We start from the raw sequence: 16552 nt of genomic DNA, 5'->3' as shown, positions 1-16552 counted from the left end.
TTACCCGTACAGTATTTATTCTGTTAATCAAATTGTGAAGGCTTATCGGGTTTTCTTGTTCCCAGCGCTGGACCAAATATGATAAACCCATATGCTAATCATACAATCAGATATGTCAGTTTGAAAAGAGCAGTCACCTGAAAACAGAGGTAAACATCGCTGTCACTTTATTTGGACAATAGGACAATAGACACTTTATAAAGTATGGGAAAATACAAATATCTCAAGTTTCACTGATGCCATGAGGCAGCTGATTATGATACATGTTTCAGGTGTTTTTTTTTTTTTTATTAAAAAGGAAAGAGAATAGTAGGCATTTGTTCAGAGAGGACACCAAAAGCTGAACAACACATTTGCAGGTTACAGAAAAAGACTCAAAAGGCCAAATATATAACAGGCTCACCATATAAAAGGAAAAGCTATTAGATCCACAGGACATAACCAGATACGTGGCTCAAAACCAAAAGCAAACTCTTTTTTCCAATAGACCTTGTACTAGGGAAATAATTTTTTATACTTGACCAATGTACAGTCTGTTACATCCCACTTGCATGAAAATGTATAAAAGAAGAGGGTTGTTGGTATGTAAAAACTTTAGATAGAGTAAGAATGCAGCCGAAAAACCAGATGTTTGAGATGCAATTTTTTCAATCAAATCAAATTAACTTAATCATTTAAGATTAATTTTCTGTTCTGAAAGAAAGCGTGCAACAGAACAGCAAATCCTTGAGCGTGCCATTCGGAAACTTCTGTCAGATTTATGCGAACTGTTCAGACATACGTTAAAGCATGCACTTCTTATACAGTAGCTCTCCACATTTAAGAGGTTTTCAAGAATTTCCTTTGAACCAGAGAACAGTTGAACATGTTTTTATGTATTCACATGGAAAGCAGTACATTGCACATATTTCAAGTGAAATACTAAGACTGTTTCAGAGTGAGCCTGTATTGCTTTTGTCAAAACAATCCTTGTACTTCAGTCAATAGACACCCTTAATTTCAGGTTAGCTGTGCATTTTTGAAAGTCCAAAAGGGTTTAGCAGGTCTTAGGGCCATAAAACTTCCTTTACCCATAAAGGATAGCACACAACTTCAGCTCAAGTAAGAACAGAAACCATTGCGAGTATAATAATTACCCAGATGGAGCTCTGTTTTTCTGCTACAGCAGCATAATACCAAGCTGATAGTTTAAACCTTAGTTCAGATGTCATTAGTAGACAGAAAAAACAAGTGATTACAGTTATATCCCATTGTTCCTGTTAGGCTAAACCTTGCCCGACATGTAAATCATAAATGATTACTGTCTAACATTTGACATCACTAAATGATCTACAGGACACGCTGTGATTGTGCGTACATATTGTCTCTTTGAGTCCGATCTTTAGAAAAAGAAATTGTTTCTATTATTTAATGTAACCAGGTTTATACTTTGACAGAAAAAAAAGAAAAATGTCTCTTTGACTTTATAGATCAGAAAGTTAAAAAAAAAAAAACAACAAAGATTAGTGTTGTAGAAAAAAAAATCTCCAACAAAGCTTTTTCAATCACCATCTATTTTTCCCTCACAAAACATATTTGTGTCATGTTTTTAATTTTGGCCACATGGTTTTTCAAAACAGACATAAATATGACACAAATGTCAGACAAGGCATTAGTATGGTAAACGTAGCAGTAGGACATCATAGACTATGGGGTGATTTAAATCAGCCACAACCCTCCAATATCTGTTCCCAAAGTACAAGTTTCTCAATACGAGACGACACTGATGAGGGAATGTGTGAAATTCATTTGTGCCTATTATTCTTTATTAGGGTCAGACCAATATACTGAGCTGATATTAAGCTTTTATTAATAACCACAAAATCTGCTTCTGTAGTCATCCACCACCTCTATAATGGAGGGGCACCTACAATGCAATTTTCTTTGCAGATGTTGAGCACAATTTATTTAGCTTTTTATCTATCTCAGGATGTTGTTAAGAACTGCTAATCGTTAAGGTCTTAGTTTGGTTTAGAGTTGTAGTGTGCTGCATTTTCAGCAGGAAACAGGGAAGCACTGTCATTTTTCGGGTGTGAAAATAGCCAAAAATATACAACAGAGTCCATAAGCGTGTGGAAAGTGACACATTATTTGTTGTTTTAACTGTGTACTCCAGCAAACTGAATATGTAACTTGCTTAAAGCCTCCGTCTGTGTTTAATCACAAAGCCAATACGACAGAATACAGGTCACAAGTAGGACCTGCTGGCACATTCAACTCATAATTATTAGTATCAGCCTTCAAAAAGTTATATTGGTCAAACCCTGTTCTTTATGGAAAATGTAAATTGTGCAGATGCTGTACTTTACCTACCAAGTCTAAATTTTAAGCACAACTGGCATTTGGAGAAGTCACAGCCGCTCATTCTCAAGGCTGTGACCGCCACGAAGCAATCAAAGTGGCTTTACATCAGAATTAAGCGCAACATTCATAAACACTAATAACAGTAATAGCTATAATGCACAACATTAGCTAACAATCTCCCTAAAGACACAGTAACCCACTTATACAGAGTAGCCCAGTAGAGTAAAAAGAGGGCAGGTAATGCCGCCCTGTGTGCAGTGTTTTCAAGACTGTCGTGGTCACTGGAGATGAGGGTTTGTTGTATAAATTGTTCAGTCTGGAATGTGTCAGTGGAAGTATTGTTTCCTGGGGTGTTGGTGCAGGTGAAAGGCAGAACACAGCTCTACCAAAGGTTCACGCTGTTTTTTCTTCTCTAGGATGTGATCTGATGACGGACTCACAAGGGCAGTTCTGCTCCGTGTGATGGCCCCTGACTAACCTGTTACTGTGGGTGTAGTGGCTTCTGTCAGCGTGTTCATGTGCAGAGGAGACGGTACAACACATCACATTTACTGTAAGTCTTAGGAGAGCCTCTTGTCAAATGCTCGTAGTGTTTTTGTGGTTTTTTTTTTTTAACTTAAATTATAATTAAAATGCCCTTAAATGAATACTGAAGGAGAAACTGACTAAACTCAGATTTGTTCTCTGAATTGTAGCTGTGATTGTTCAGGCAGGAAGTTTGTTTTTCACAACAAATGGAAATGAATGCTATGAAGTGTATGATTACATTACCCTAGATACACCAGAGAAAATTTAAAAAAAAAATCTAAAAAAGTAAGAGTCCCTCAAATTATGAAAAATGATTAAACATAAAAAGGTGTAAACTACGTAAGGAAACAGAAACTGTTGTTAAAATGCCTTTAAATTCTCCTGAATGACCATGGTTAGGAAGGGCGGATGAGCACTATCAATTCCTGTTCAGTTGAAGAGCTATGGGAGTGTTAATTCAATACAGACACATAACTGGCACATGGGGAGATCGTATGGGAGACAAAAGCAGACCTGTGTCAAATAGTATTTTCAGTTTTAGGCTGCCACATGGGTGAGCTTTAGTAAGTGCCACAGATTTTGACAGTCACAGGAAAGTATTCACACTCCTGCGACTGTCTGAACCGTCAGACAAACTACGAGTTGTAATATCGAGTAGACTCCACCAAAGAGGCCTAAAACTGAGAACAGAAAGTGTTTTCACACAGTATTTAAAATCAGGACTGGTACAAAGAGGAGGGAAACGTTAACTGTGGTGTGTTCTCCCCCAGCGATGACACGAGCTGTGCATCCTGGATCCTCCTCACATCCCAGACCCCTGGATGAGCTGAAGACTTTAGCGGAAGAAGCCAAGTTTCTCCCTAAGCCACTCCTCTGTGAGGTCCTCTGTGTTTCTGATCTCAAACACCTGGAAAACATAAAGGTAAGGTAAGTATCATATTCATTCATTTTGTCATACGATAAAATCAGTTGATATTATCAATTACATCAGGTTCAAAGTTTAACTTTTCACTACAGTTTAGTTTTACCCTTATCTCACATATTGTAATATTGTGTGGGCTGCCACTTATTCCAACAACTGTTTTAAGACACTGCCTCTATAAAAAAATCAGCCCCATGTGTCTATTTCCAAGATAAATGTGTATTTAACACATTTCACTTGCACGAATCAGCCAGATTTCTTCAGACAAATTTAGTAATTCACACATACAACAACAAACGGGGACAAAATCTGCACAGTCCAAGATTCAGAAAAACTCCATCAGTTCTCCTGTCAGATGCAGAGGATTTCAATTCTGGAATAAATATCATCATATTCGATACAGTCACAAGGGCTGAGGGCTTATTTAATGAGCCAAACTACTTACTTCTTTTATATATTGTGGCCTTCTATTTACTTTCTTTTAAGCAGTTTTATGTCTGTTGGCCACAATAGTCATTTTATTTTGTATTTTATCGTGGGCACATGCCTGTAATTACATTAATTTTTTATCTCTATTTTCTTGTTTATGTCTTGCTAATGTGTTCCCTCTTTTTCTTTCTTCATTGACAGTTTCATTTTAGATGTTAGTGTTTTACTTCTCTTTTATTGAGATGTTTTTTATGAGACCATTTGGTTTTTTTTAATCTCAAAATCCTTTTTAATCCTTTAATGTATTACATTTTTTGTGTTTTGTACATATAAAGTAACAAATAGACGACAATATGGAAGAAGCACGGCAGCAACTGATACTGCAATATTTGTTAGATAATGATCTTCCAGTACGAATGGGATAAACTGCCCAAGTCCAGGTTTGCAAACTTGTAAACTTGTAAACTCTCTTAGTACAGTGTCACTTTAATTACAGCCCAGTCTGCTTTATAATGTAGCATTAGATAAGTTCATCAGTGTAAGTGTAAAACAGGCACAGCTGACTAACCTTGGTCAGTTCAACAGTTTGCACCAGTTTGTTTTTGCTTCCTGCGTACATCATCTGCTGCTCTGGCCTGCAACCTGCCACACACAAATACACCAACATTTAGAAAAGTGATTATTACACACCATTCATAGTTTTTAAATGCTGCTTAGTTTAAATCTATAATCAAACTCCAGAGATGTTCTTACCCACTGGGCTGGAGAAGATGAAGCAGAGGGGATAAGACACACGTCCATCATCATGTTGGTACTTATAACTGTAGACGATAAATGTTCCCGGTGCTAAGGACGCTTCACATATTTCATATCAGGAGTCAGTGAAATGGAGAACAAGAATGAACACAATTAACTAACAAGATAACATGTATCATAAAATCATCTTCTTCAAACAAAAATCCACCTTAAAACAATTAATATGTCACACAGTGAAGGGGGATCATTTAAATACAGTTGAACTAAGACAGATCATTCATTGGAAGGATATCTTGGCTGTCTCTCAGGCAGCTCGTCCTTCAGATCGTCAGGAGAAATGTCCTAAAACAAGACAAACAGGTAATGAACAACTGTCTAATGTTAAACTATTATAACATTAACATTTAACACTTTTTAAAAATTTTTTTAATTTAAAATGTGGAGGTTAAACATCAACAGCGTTATGTGCTGATCCAAGAATAAATAAAGAGAGAAAATAAGAAGATAACTTGCCTCGTGTTCTTCGTCAAGAATAACAAGCTGCTTGTCTTTATCGATCTTCACTGAAGGGTAGAAAAAGAAAGCATAAGAATATTTTAGTCAACAGCAGCATGGAAACGTCGTGAGTTAATAGTACATTATTTTAAGCCAATAAAATACAGAGAAAAAGAACAAGAAAAAAGTCAGTTATTTTTATATTTTGTTTCATATCTTCTGTTGTAAATCTGCTTGATGTCTCTGCCTTCAGAGTCCATGTCGTGCAGACACACTCCTGCAGTAATCCTTTAGCGGCACTGACATTGTGACCCAGAGTTTGACAGTCAAAGTGATGCAACACTACACTGTCACACCACCTGCTGTGTTTGAAGGTAACTCCTGTGCACTCACAGCATCTGTATATCCTCCAGCCATGTACTGTAGCTAGCTCACTTTTCCTCATCTGATATGTTAAATTTTGTGTTTTGGTTTTTTTTGGATTACATAGGTAAGTTTTGCACATTAAAGTTGTAGACAAGCGTAATCTCATTTTAAAAGATCAGCATGTCTCATCCCTTTCTATGATGACCGGCTTTAACTTGCCTCTAACAGTGGCTGCTGGAAACGTCTGCAGATACGTTTGCTATCCGATGTGGTCGTACGACACATTCTATGTACTACTTCTTTTCGAGTAAACCCTGGCCTTAATCCGAGCAGTAAGACCCCTGAGTTTAGTGAAATTCTCCTTTAAGTGTCAGCTAACAGCAGGAAGTCAGTGAACACAACTGGGCTTGCCCCTGGATTTCAAACTGCAATAAACAAAGCAGCTTGATCTTAGAAACCAAAATCTGTTCCCGAAAATATTTGAGTGCGATAAAGTCGCTGAATTTGGATTTTTATTTGAATCTTCATTCATTCGATGCAGGAGTTTTAAAGAGGCAGAGCGTCCGCCTCCATCTCGTTCCACACAGCAGGAGGCAGTGACCAATCTGCTAGCTGTGTCAGCGTTAATGATGAATTTAACCCACAAGTACTGGCTTAGACTTTACTGAAGGAGGGCGATTTTTGGGAGCTGACCCAGTTCTGTAAATTCGTAAGGATTTTGATATTTACAAAACTAAAAACACTAATCGCACCCTACTGTGGTAATGACGTTCATAATTCTGTGATTGCACTTGTACGAGGGACTCCTCACATCGTCTTCCCGATGACTGTTTGACCTTGAACACATTATCAATAAATCTGCAAGAGAAGAAAGTGACGGACACAAAATGTGTTGCTGGTACTCACTGACGATGGCGGCATTATTGGTCTCCTTCCGGAAACGGAACTCCCTCAGCTTTTTGACCAGATCTTCGTCCACATCACACACCACCAGTGATTCACTCTGACGTAAAATAAACAGGCAAAGACATCGATGTGGTCACTTAAATTTCAAATTCATACAAAAACAAGTCACCATTTATTAATTCAGCTTTATATAGAGCTCATCTAGCACATAAAGAACCCTATAACAGATGTATTCAATCCATGTAATGTATTGCTAATTAATTTGTGTTTCACGTGGCTTCACGAATTTGATGTGACTACAACTAAGACCATTTTATTCTTAAATTTATTGGTCAAACAAGTCATTTTATGGAATATAGTCTAAAAGAACATGAGAATATCTGGCATTTGTACTTCTTTTTTTTTTTTTTTTTAAATAAACTCTGACTTCACTGTGTTCATCCCACCTCTACGACCAAACTTGCTTATTGTTTCATTAACTTGACATTTAGTGTTTATCTCTTTAAACAATCTGTCTGCATGAGTCAAAACTGATCTGATCCAGGCAACAAAAAACAAAAAAAAACCGGTAACATTTCATTGGTCTGAACTTGTCACGTTCACACACAATATTACATAACTCCAGCACAAAGACATAAACTCTTTAAGAGTCTGTGCAGAGTCTCTGAATTCTATAATTACACCTTCCTGAACAGATGGCTGGTGGGAGTCAGGATTTCACTGAGCTCAGAGAGAGATCTCTGCAGATTAAAAAGAGACTGGAGTGTCTGTGGCTGGGACTCTTGAAAAACAGGATGCATAGGAAAAAGATGAGGAACAGGCATGACAATAAAAGCCAGAGGTGGCCACAGGTTTACTTCTCGTTTAAATTCCTCGGGGGGAAACTTAAAACTATCTACTTGATCTAAAGCATCTCATGTGTACAAATGATAAACTAACACCGTCCTAATGTTGGTCGCCACCGTACAGAGTTGAGCCGTCATGACACGCAGTCAAAACCCCAGGGGAAACATTATTCATCCTGATTGAGGCGAGCTAGCATGAAGGCAGCTCCCCAAACCAAGACATGTTGAAACACATCACTGCGAGCCACAAAACAGGAAGCCCGTCACTTTAGTCTTCAGAATAAGAGCATGTAATGTCTCTGGAAAAGTTGCCTCAGTTTTTACACTTTCAGTTTTCAAAACAATTTCGTGCAGAGTGCCAAAATAACGTGGTAAATTAATACTTTATACGCAAATGCTGTTCTTACGCACAAAGTGAAAAAGGGCTGCAACCAGCAACAATTTTTGATTATTCTAACAAAAATACACATTCTTATAAATGCCTTCGGTGACACCTCCAAAATGTCCCGTTATGTTCATCCAACTGTCTAAAAACACCCAATTACAAGAATATAAAACAGAAAAACAGCAAACTGTCACATTAAAAAAAGCTGGAACTATTTCTTTACTTTCTTTTTTTTTTTTTTTTAAATCAACATTTTACAGTTTTACAGTGGTATTTGATACTGACTGTTTGACATGAAATATACAGTCACATTGTTTAAAGTACAGTGTTTAACTGAATACAGCGTTTTGTGTGATTTTCTTTTTCACTGAAATCAATTTTTGTTCCAGTACAGGGATTTTATTTTGAAATCCAACGCCGGTAAACCGTCGATGCTTTTCTGACTGACTTGATACAATGGACAGAGGGTGGAACTATAATGCTAAGCTAGCAGGCTAGCGCTAGCCAATCTGCGACCTTACTTTTTCTCAATAGTCCCCGGAACTTCACATTAGTTGCGAGCACACGATTAAAAAGCAGAGACCGAAATATCGACAGCTCTCTCAAAACAACACGGAACAACTTACCATTGTTGTAGAGTTAAAAATTTCCCTGAAGCTGCAGCTGCTGCTCTGACTGGTAGGGACGCTTTCAATGTTTTTTTTTTTTTACTTCACATTATCTTGTGACTGGTTTGGCCAATCCCACACGAGGCAAGCGCCCCCCTCCTTCAAAAGTTGGTCATAAATCTGTCCTTACTATTGTCATACAGCCCCGGTAGTTTATTAATTATGAATAAACTATAGATAATACTACAAATAGTGATGAAATATTAATATTTTATAATTGTATTTTATAATTGTATGATAAAAACGAGTCGTAGTTATTTTTATTAAAGCATTAAAAATGTGGTAGACAACAAACAACAAACAGTTGGATGAGCATTTCTAGGGAAGCCTGTTATTCATTAATTCCTGGTATTAACTAATGATCACTAGGCCCTGCAGTGGATATCAGGCTGCACTGTCCTGAATCTACTGGGCCCCATGACAGGAAACACTGACCTAACTTACCTTTAAGCTGCCTTTAATTCCTACTTTCACCCAAGCAAAGAGCAGCTTGACCATATCTATGTTGCATCTGATCAGACTAAACTGCCATGGCTCCCTTTGACAGGCAGTATCATCTGAATGCCATGTCCCAGCCATTCCTACTTATCTAGCTCCAAAAGTCTTAGTAACTCAAATACCAATACAGCATTAAAAAAAAACTCCAGCATGAGTAATTTATGTGCAATTGCAGAATAGAAACTCTTCCAAATTCTCAATAATATCAGAGGTCATGACTTTAATGTTTCTCAATAGTAGCTGCAACCCTGCTGTGTCTTATTATATGTAATATTTTTGTAGTTTGTACAAATTGTCTTGTATTCTTAAAATCCCTATCAAAAACTGTTCCAAAATGCCCTTAATTTTAGTCTTTTTTTTTTTTTTAGAGAATCAAGGGTGGATTAGCAACAGGGAAGAGCAGTCAGCAGTTCTAAACTGTGATAAACAATTTTCTAAATGGATTTTGTTCCAGATGTCCTGCAGCACTTTTCCAGAAGATTAGAGTTCAAACAGTCCATTGTTGATGTCTCCTCAGTGATTTAAAGAGCTAAGAAGACAAGTAAAGTATCACATTAGAGCAGCATTTTCCTCAAAAGTTGTTTTTATTAATGACACATCACATCACTGATCTATAAATCATTAGTAAATTATGTATTATAAACCATTAGCATAGTCATTCATTAGAGCTTATAAACTCTTTATAAATGGTGCTTTATCAGGAAGTGGTACTCACATGACTTTCTTCTTGATTTAGAGAAATTGAATTTTAGAATGACATTGTAAATATGTTACACAATTGAAGAAAATAAGATAAAATAGTAACTCCTCCAAAACTTTTTTTAAAACATGTTTGTGCTCTCATCTTCTTTTTACTTTTATATAACTTGGGTGTGTGTCCGCGCGTGTCAGAATACGTCATCAGTCCTTCCCTCTTCAAGAGTTGTAGTTGTGTGTGAGCAGATCTATCGTTAGCTTGTAGTCCTGTCCCTCGGCAGGCAGCTAAATTAGCTGGCTAACTGGCTTCCACGGAAGGATAAATCATCTCTGTTTCCCCGTTATTAACATCTGAGAGGAGTCCATCTTCTGGCGAGGTAGCGTGAAACATCGGCTTTCACTCACTTTACTCTCTTTTGACTCCACGAAGCTAAAATAAACAAACCAGCTAACCATCTGAACAGTTAGCTGCTGTTAGCTAGGTCCGTAGCCAACTGTGTAACATCAGTTAACTAGGTATTTTAAGAACTAAACCCTGTTTAATGTGCTGCGAAAGTCAGAGTAGCATCTCTATAGGTTGTCGTTAAAATAATTCTGTTAAGTCAAGCTATTTTGACTCTGCCCAAATGGATTTTGTTGATCACCAGTCGGGGATGGAAACCTTTACTGTGCCATTACTCAGAGCCTCAGTGTGACATGCCTTGCACTGTTTGACAGTTTGATGTAATCGCTCGTTATAGCCCCGTAATGAAACTAATGAAAGTTGTGTCTTGTTTTGTTGCAGATCATGGCAGATTTCTCGGTGAGTTCCTCGTTTTAAGGTGTTTTTAATTTACTTGTGGCCAGTGGTTAAAAAAAGCTTTTACTAAGATTAACTCTCACTTTCTCTTGTACTTCAGCTGGCAGATGCTTTAGGAGACGACAGCCCGAGCCAGGCAAAGAAAATAGGCAATAATAACCCGTCTGCTCCTGCCAGCCATCCCCCACCTCCTACAAATCCAGGATGGCCTGGTTCAGCCCCTGGAGCACCCACCCAGCCCTCTGCTCCGGGTGACTACACTGGTGGATCATCCGGCCCTGGAGCACCAGGTCAGTTCCCGTTCCCTTCTGGTCCTGGAGCGCCAGGGCAATACCCAGGACCTCCTTCAGCACCTGGTGGGTTCCCCCCTGGTCCTGGGATACCTGGACAATATCCACCTGCACCAGGAGCTCCAGGGCAGTTCCCTTCCAGCCCTGGAGCCCCTGGGCAGTTCCCAGGGCATTACCCACCTGAAGGAGCTCCAGGACAGCTACCTGGAGGCCCTGTTCCTTACCCAACTGGACCATTTCCTTCTGGCCCTGGAGCTCCCCCTGGGCCTTATCCAAATGTGCCTTTCCCAGGTGGTCAGCCAGGAGGAGGAAATGGCATGTATGGACCAGGCGGTCCAGGTGGATTCCCCCCTCCAGCTGGCCCTGGCTCTTTCCCTGCGTTCCCTGCTGGAGGCTTTCCCCCAATACCCACTGGGTCATGGGGACCACCTGCAGGTGGAGGCTTCCCTCCTGCTCCTGGCCCCTTCGGTCCTGGCCCTGGGCCTATGTGTCCATATGGTGGGCCTACTGCTCCAGGTGGCATGCTGGTGAGTACCAATGCTTCTTATGAATAACATTATATTGCTTGCTTGCTGCATTTCTTTGCTGATGTGTTTTTGCTCTGGTGTGCAGTGGAGCATCTATCTTGGTGTGGTAGTCTTTCGTATTCAGGGTGGGGAAATTACAACACTCTTCCAGCTAAATGTACTTAAACCTTTCACTGTGGGTGACAAGTTCATCTACACTGCCAGCCACTTTAGCAGGCCACCTGCTATCTAGACATTCAGCTCTACTCTAGCACAAGGTTTCTTCTAACATATTCAATAAGGCTCATTTGTTGTCTGTCGCTACTGCAGCTGGTGGAAAAGGGTTTCCTGTCTTGTTGGTATTTACTGCAGGATGGTGAACTTTCTGTGACGGCTGTGTTTGGATTACTTTTTCTGTCTTTGGCTCTGCTGCGGTGCAAAGCAAAACATAAAGCAGAATCAACAAATATTCAAAAGTAGTTATCAAAAAATGTATTTTTGTCTTTCAGCCCAGATATAATCCACCATATAATTGAAAGCAATGAACTCAACTTTTCAGTCGGACAAGGACGTCACCTCCAGAATCACCATATGGTTTGATTAGTGCCAAAAACTGAATTTTCATATATATATAAATATATATACACAGTATACAGTTATGTTTTCATAAAGTGAAATGATTTAAAATTACACTTTTACACAAAACTCACGTTAATGTAATAAGACACGTGTTCTCTGCTGAAATCACAGTCTGTATGTTTTTCACTCTCTGCACATTGACTTGTCATTTTTGTATATGATAATGATTAAAAGGTGTTTGTAGTTTTTCTCTCATTTTGCTGTAAAGTCACTTTGTACAGCTGATGCCTTGATGTTGTAAAAATGTTGAAAACAGATTTTACTTTGTCATTGTTTCAACTAATCATTGTGAATTGCGTAAGAGTGGAAAGAGGTGGTGACTCATTGGACATGTTGCTGTAGGAATGTGGGCAGGGTCAAAGCTTTGAATAATGTTTAACTAAAAATCGCCTGTTTACTTTAATATCATTAAACACTTTCCTGTATATGACCATGACTATTAGTGATTAAATGTGAACCTTTCTGCAATTGCCCATGGGGATATAATGAGCAGGGTAAACATTCTTTTCAATTTCTGTACGTTGCTTAATTAACTTAAAAGATACATAAGCAGAAATTAACTTCATTTCAAAATAAAACATAACAAATGAATATATTGTCATGATCTAAAATGTAAATTTTTCTTGCAGATGGTGCCGTATGATCTCCCTCTTCATGCTGGAATTATGCCACGACTTTTGATCACAGTAGTCGGGGAGCCCATACCTGGTGCAGACAGGTATGATAAGAGTCTGCCTCTCATTCTGCTGTCAGTGCTGCTCCCTGTTTGAGGAAGACACATAACTGAATGCCTGATAATAACCCTGCATCCATCCTAATCCTCCAGATCATGACAATGTTGTCATGTTCAACACATGACTAACGTTAGCCCACCCTACACGCTGCACCATTTCCTTCCTCTTTAACATGGAGTTGTTAACAATGAAAGGAGGCCTTTGTTCTGCAAAATGAAAAAAAATATGTTCTTATTTTTTTGTTCAAGCTACTTTTATATTTTATAAAATGTATATTGGAAGAATGATTAGTTGTCAGCAGCAGCACATATTCCTATTATATCTTTTCCCCTTTTTTTAATTCCTTTTTTGCAGGTTCAATGTTGACTTCATCAAAGGTCAAGATGTCGTCTTTCATTTCAATCCTCGGTTTCATGAGCAAACTATTGTTAGAAACTCCAACCTGGGTGGATGCTGGGGTCCAGAGGAGCGGGAAGGAGGCTTCCCGTTTGTTCAGGGAAGCCGTTTTGAGGTAAAGTGTTAAAGAGTCTTGGAGCTGCAGCAAACCATTAGAAAACTCAAAAACTTGAATATGTTGTACATAATTGAGCCTCTCAGTGTCGCACACACCGACGGTCCACCCACATAAGTGTTTTCACTTATTGTGGTTCTCAGAACTGTGTGGGTACGCACAGACCAGACGACTCTTTTTTGTAGCATTTTTGCCATTTAGTTTGATGGCTAGATTGGGGGGGGGGTGATTCACAACAAAGGTCTCTAAATTGAACCAGGAATAAGGGACCAATGAGCCAGAATACGTGAAAACACCTATTTGGGTGTGTGGGGCCTTTAACATCAGACAAATGACCAATTCAGGAAAACGCTGCAGCAGGTGGGGACCTTTGTTCCAAGTTGTATGTCAGCTCGATAGTGGTTGGTAATTGCTCAGTTGGTCGTGGAAAGAAGGGAGTGGATGTGTTCTTAACCAAGTCCTGTATGTCACACAAGATATTGAACATGGGTGAAACTCCAATACTAGACTTGTTAGTCACAGGTACATACTGCGACCTCACCATGTACACAACACCTGAGTCCACAGCTGTTTACGTAGACGTCAGGGCAGCATCATAAAATTCTACCAAACCACAATTCAACCAGAGATGTTGCATTTAAAAAAAAAAAAAAAAAAAAAACCCTGATCAAATATTATTTTTGCAGTGGACATTTGTTGTTGCCGTTATTTACACTACTACAGGTTTACAGGTAAACCTTCACTGACACTATTGCAGTATGATAGTAAACTGTGTTCACCACATTTAAGCTGTGGCACACTCAAGTAAAAACTGTGTTCATGTGAATGAACGATTGATTTATTTGATGATTTAAACATACAGATTAAAATTAGTTAAAATTACTGAGGGTTAAAACTGAAATCAAGATGCTTGTATTAGCTAAATGTCATTAAGTTGCATTTAGGGCTGCAAGTAATGTTTTGTTTTTTTTTTATCATCAAATAACTAGCAGATTGTTTTATCAATTACAATATAATAAAATAGTTCAGTATGCTGATCACATCTTCCCAAAGCCCAATGGGACATCTTCATTTTGCTTGTTTTGTTCAAGGACAGTCCCAACCCCAAAGGCATTTAGTTTACTGTCATAGAAGACAAAGAAAAGCAGCAAATATTTACATTTACATTCCTGACAGGTTTTGTATTGCTCTCCCTGCAGCTGAAGATCCTTGTAGAGGAGGACATGTTTAAAGTGGCGGTGGACGGCACTCACCTGCTGGAGTACGAGCACAGAGTCGGCGGGCTGGAGGAAGTCACCCTGCTGCGAGTCTGCGGAGACATCACCCTCTACAGCGCAGCCCCGAGCATGATCTGAATCTCAGAGCTACGAAGCCACAAGCTGTACAGGAGACATAGGTCAAATGTAACCACTGTATTTCTGTATTTGAAATCCCTTCAAATACTTTGATGCATTTGATGGAATTTGCAAGGCACAATAGTCAGCACAGTGCAGTCTTTGCTCTCCTGGCAGATTAACCCAGGTCTGCACACTATAATCCTTTTCTTTTTTTTTTTTACTGGATGACTTCCCATTTTATAGCAACTCACAATCTGATATATTTTATGACATAACAGCGTAGTATTCAACGGGGTGAAGTGCATTTAAAACAGATATTTTAAGGAAATACTAATTTATTCCTAATGAAAAGATTGTAGGCCAAGTGGAAAAGTGTGACAATGTCCCAAACATTTCATATATTTTCCACTAGTATGCTGTATTTTGTTTACAGTACGTGTATGCTTATTATTCTGTCCTTTATATCAAAACATTGATAAGCCTTTGTAATGCATGAGAGTATGATGATGCTGAAAATCAACTAGTTCTCCTTCTCAGTCGTATATCAGTGCTGGCCAACACACAGTAGGCTAATGATGAAGTTTCTTCAAATTTATCTAAATACAGACTCTGATCTCCTCCTTTGATCAGTATTAATCCTCTTGAGCTCTCGGACTGGAGGGTCGGGTGCTGTTTTACGAATTATGATTTCATGTTGAAGTCAGATCTACTTACTCTAAAAAAACATTAGGGTCAAATTTAAATGTAGAAAAGGGGAGGAAATGGGCCCTATGATTTGTTGCCAAAGATAACAGTGGTATAGTATTTTTAGATTGTTTGCTTATAAATAAAGGGGCAACAAATGAATACTGACTGATATTGCTGTTTTATTCAGAATGATGTACACTTTTCATGAGCTACCTGCCTGCGCTCATAATAAACATTAGTTTCCATGTACAGATTTCTTTATTTAACCCCAAACATGGAGAAAGTTAATTCTCTGTTAGCAGTCAAAACAGGGTTTCTAGGGTGTAGCCACATGTATTGGAAAGTTAATATTACACTAATAAAATGTACATCGTTGATTGCACTCCCTGTTATACCTGCTACAGTGACAGTTATAGTTACTGTTTATCTTAGAGATCAAGAGTTTACATACAAAACAAGAACAGCGGAGGATGTCTGAAGATTCTCCATCATCCAGGTCGCGGTTATCAAAGAAGACAGGATGAAGTATAATGCAAGACAGTTCACCACAAACTGCAGCCCCCAAATGATAATACAATTGAACCTCTTTTCCAGTTTTTACTAAAACTGCAGATATCCTAGTTTTTGTTTTCACAAAACAGTTTCTAGACTTTACTAGTTCTGTGGACAGAAATGTAGTGTCGATAAGAGAGGCCAGAGGAGAATGGCCAGACTGGTTGGAGCTGGTACAAAAAACCATGGGAGTGTTTTCTTGGCACCGACTGGATCCCTTACTACCAATCAATCATGGTTTGATTACCCCCAGCCAATCACAGTATTGTTGCAGAACTGCAGGATTGTCATTGTGTCAAAATGAAACAGAAACTCAAATGAATGCTTCCACCATTTTGTGGAATTCATGCCACTAAGAATTAAGGCTGCTTTGATAGCAAAGGGAGGATCTACCCAGTGTCAACATGATATTCCTAGTAAAGTGTTCATTGCATTTGGACTTGCAATAGTGTATTTTATGTTGTGATATTGTTGAATTCCTCCACCAATGAGAATGTAACATAAAAATAACAATTAGTGTAAACGGTAGCAGTATGTAGTAGTATTAGTAGTAATATTACATTACATTACATTATGTGGGGGCGTATTATGTGTAGTATTCTGCCTCTGTGCTTTCTGATGTGTAATTCAAAGGTCAACCTGCAGTTCCGCCTCAGCCCA

The 16552-nt window shown here is 38.6% G+C and overlaps 2 protein-coding genes across 3 annotated transcripts; one reads left to right on the top strand and one right to left on the bottom strand.

The window, feature by feature from the left end:
- Positions 1–150: 150 nt before the first annotated feature.
- Positions 151–8731, bottom strand: gmfb (glia maturation factor, beta). Its single transcript, XM_056394356.1, has 7 exons — positions 8602–8731; positions 6746–6842; positions 5492–5541; positions 5271–5320; positions 4976–5058; positions 4791–4864; positions 151–3778 (listed from the first exon to the last, which is right to left on the bottom strand). The coding sequence occupies exons 1-7, from the start codon at positions 8602–8604 to the stop codon at positions 3707–3709; spliced, it is 429 nt and encodes a 142-aa protein (XP_056250331.1). The 5' UTR covers positions 8605–8731; the 3' UTR covers positions 151–3706.
- Positions 8732–10054: 1323 nt separating this feature from the next.
- On the top strand, positions 10055–15585 carry lgals3a (lectin, galactoside binding soluble 3a). 2 transcript variants are annotated; one of them, XM_056394342.1, is made up of 6 exons: positions 10055–10214; positions 10622–10639; positions 10737–11453; positions 12701–12789; positions 13160–13316; positions 14516–15585. In XM_056394342.1, the coding sequence occupies exons 2-6, from the start codon at positions 10625–10627 to the stop codon at positions 14669–14671; spliced, it is 1134 nt and encodes a 377-aa protein (XP_056250317.1). In that variant the 5' UTR covers positions 10055–10214; positions 10622–10624; the 3' UTR covers positions 14672–15585. The 2 variants fall into 2 exon arrangements, with proteins under 2 accessions (XP_056250317.1, XP_056250318.1); XM_056394343.1 differs by lacking the exons at positions 12701–12789; positions 13160–13316; positions 14516–15585 and adding an exon at positions 11942–12501 and having other exon boundaries at positions 10056–10214.
- The last annotated feature ends 967 nt before the right edge of the window (positions 15586–16552 follow it).

The sequence above is a fragment of the Seriola aureovittata genome, chromosome 13 (assembly GCF_021018895.1).
Source record: "Seriola aureovittata isolate HTS-2021-v1 ecotype China chromosome 13, ASM2101889v1, whole genome shotgun sequence".
Taxonomy (NCBI): domain Eukaryota; kingdom Metazoa; phylum Chordata; class Actinopteri; order Carangiformes; family Carangidae; genus Seriola; species Seriola aureovittata.
This window is presented reverse-complemented; position numbering and strand designations above follow the sequence as displayed.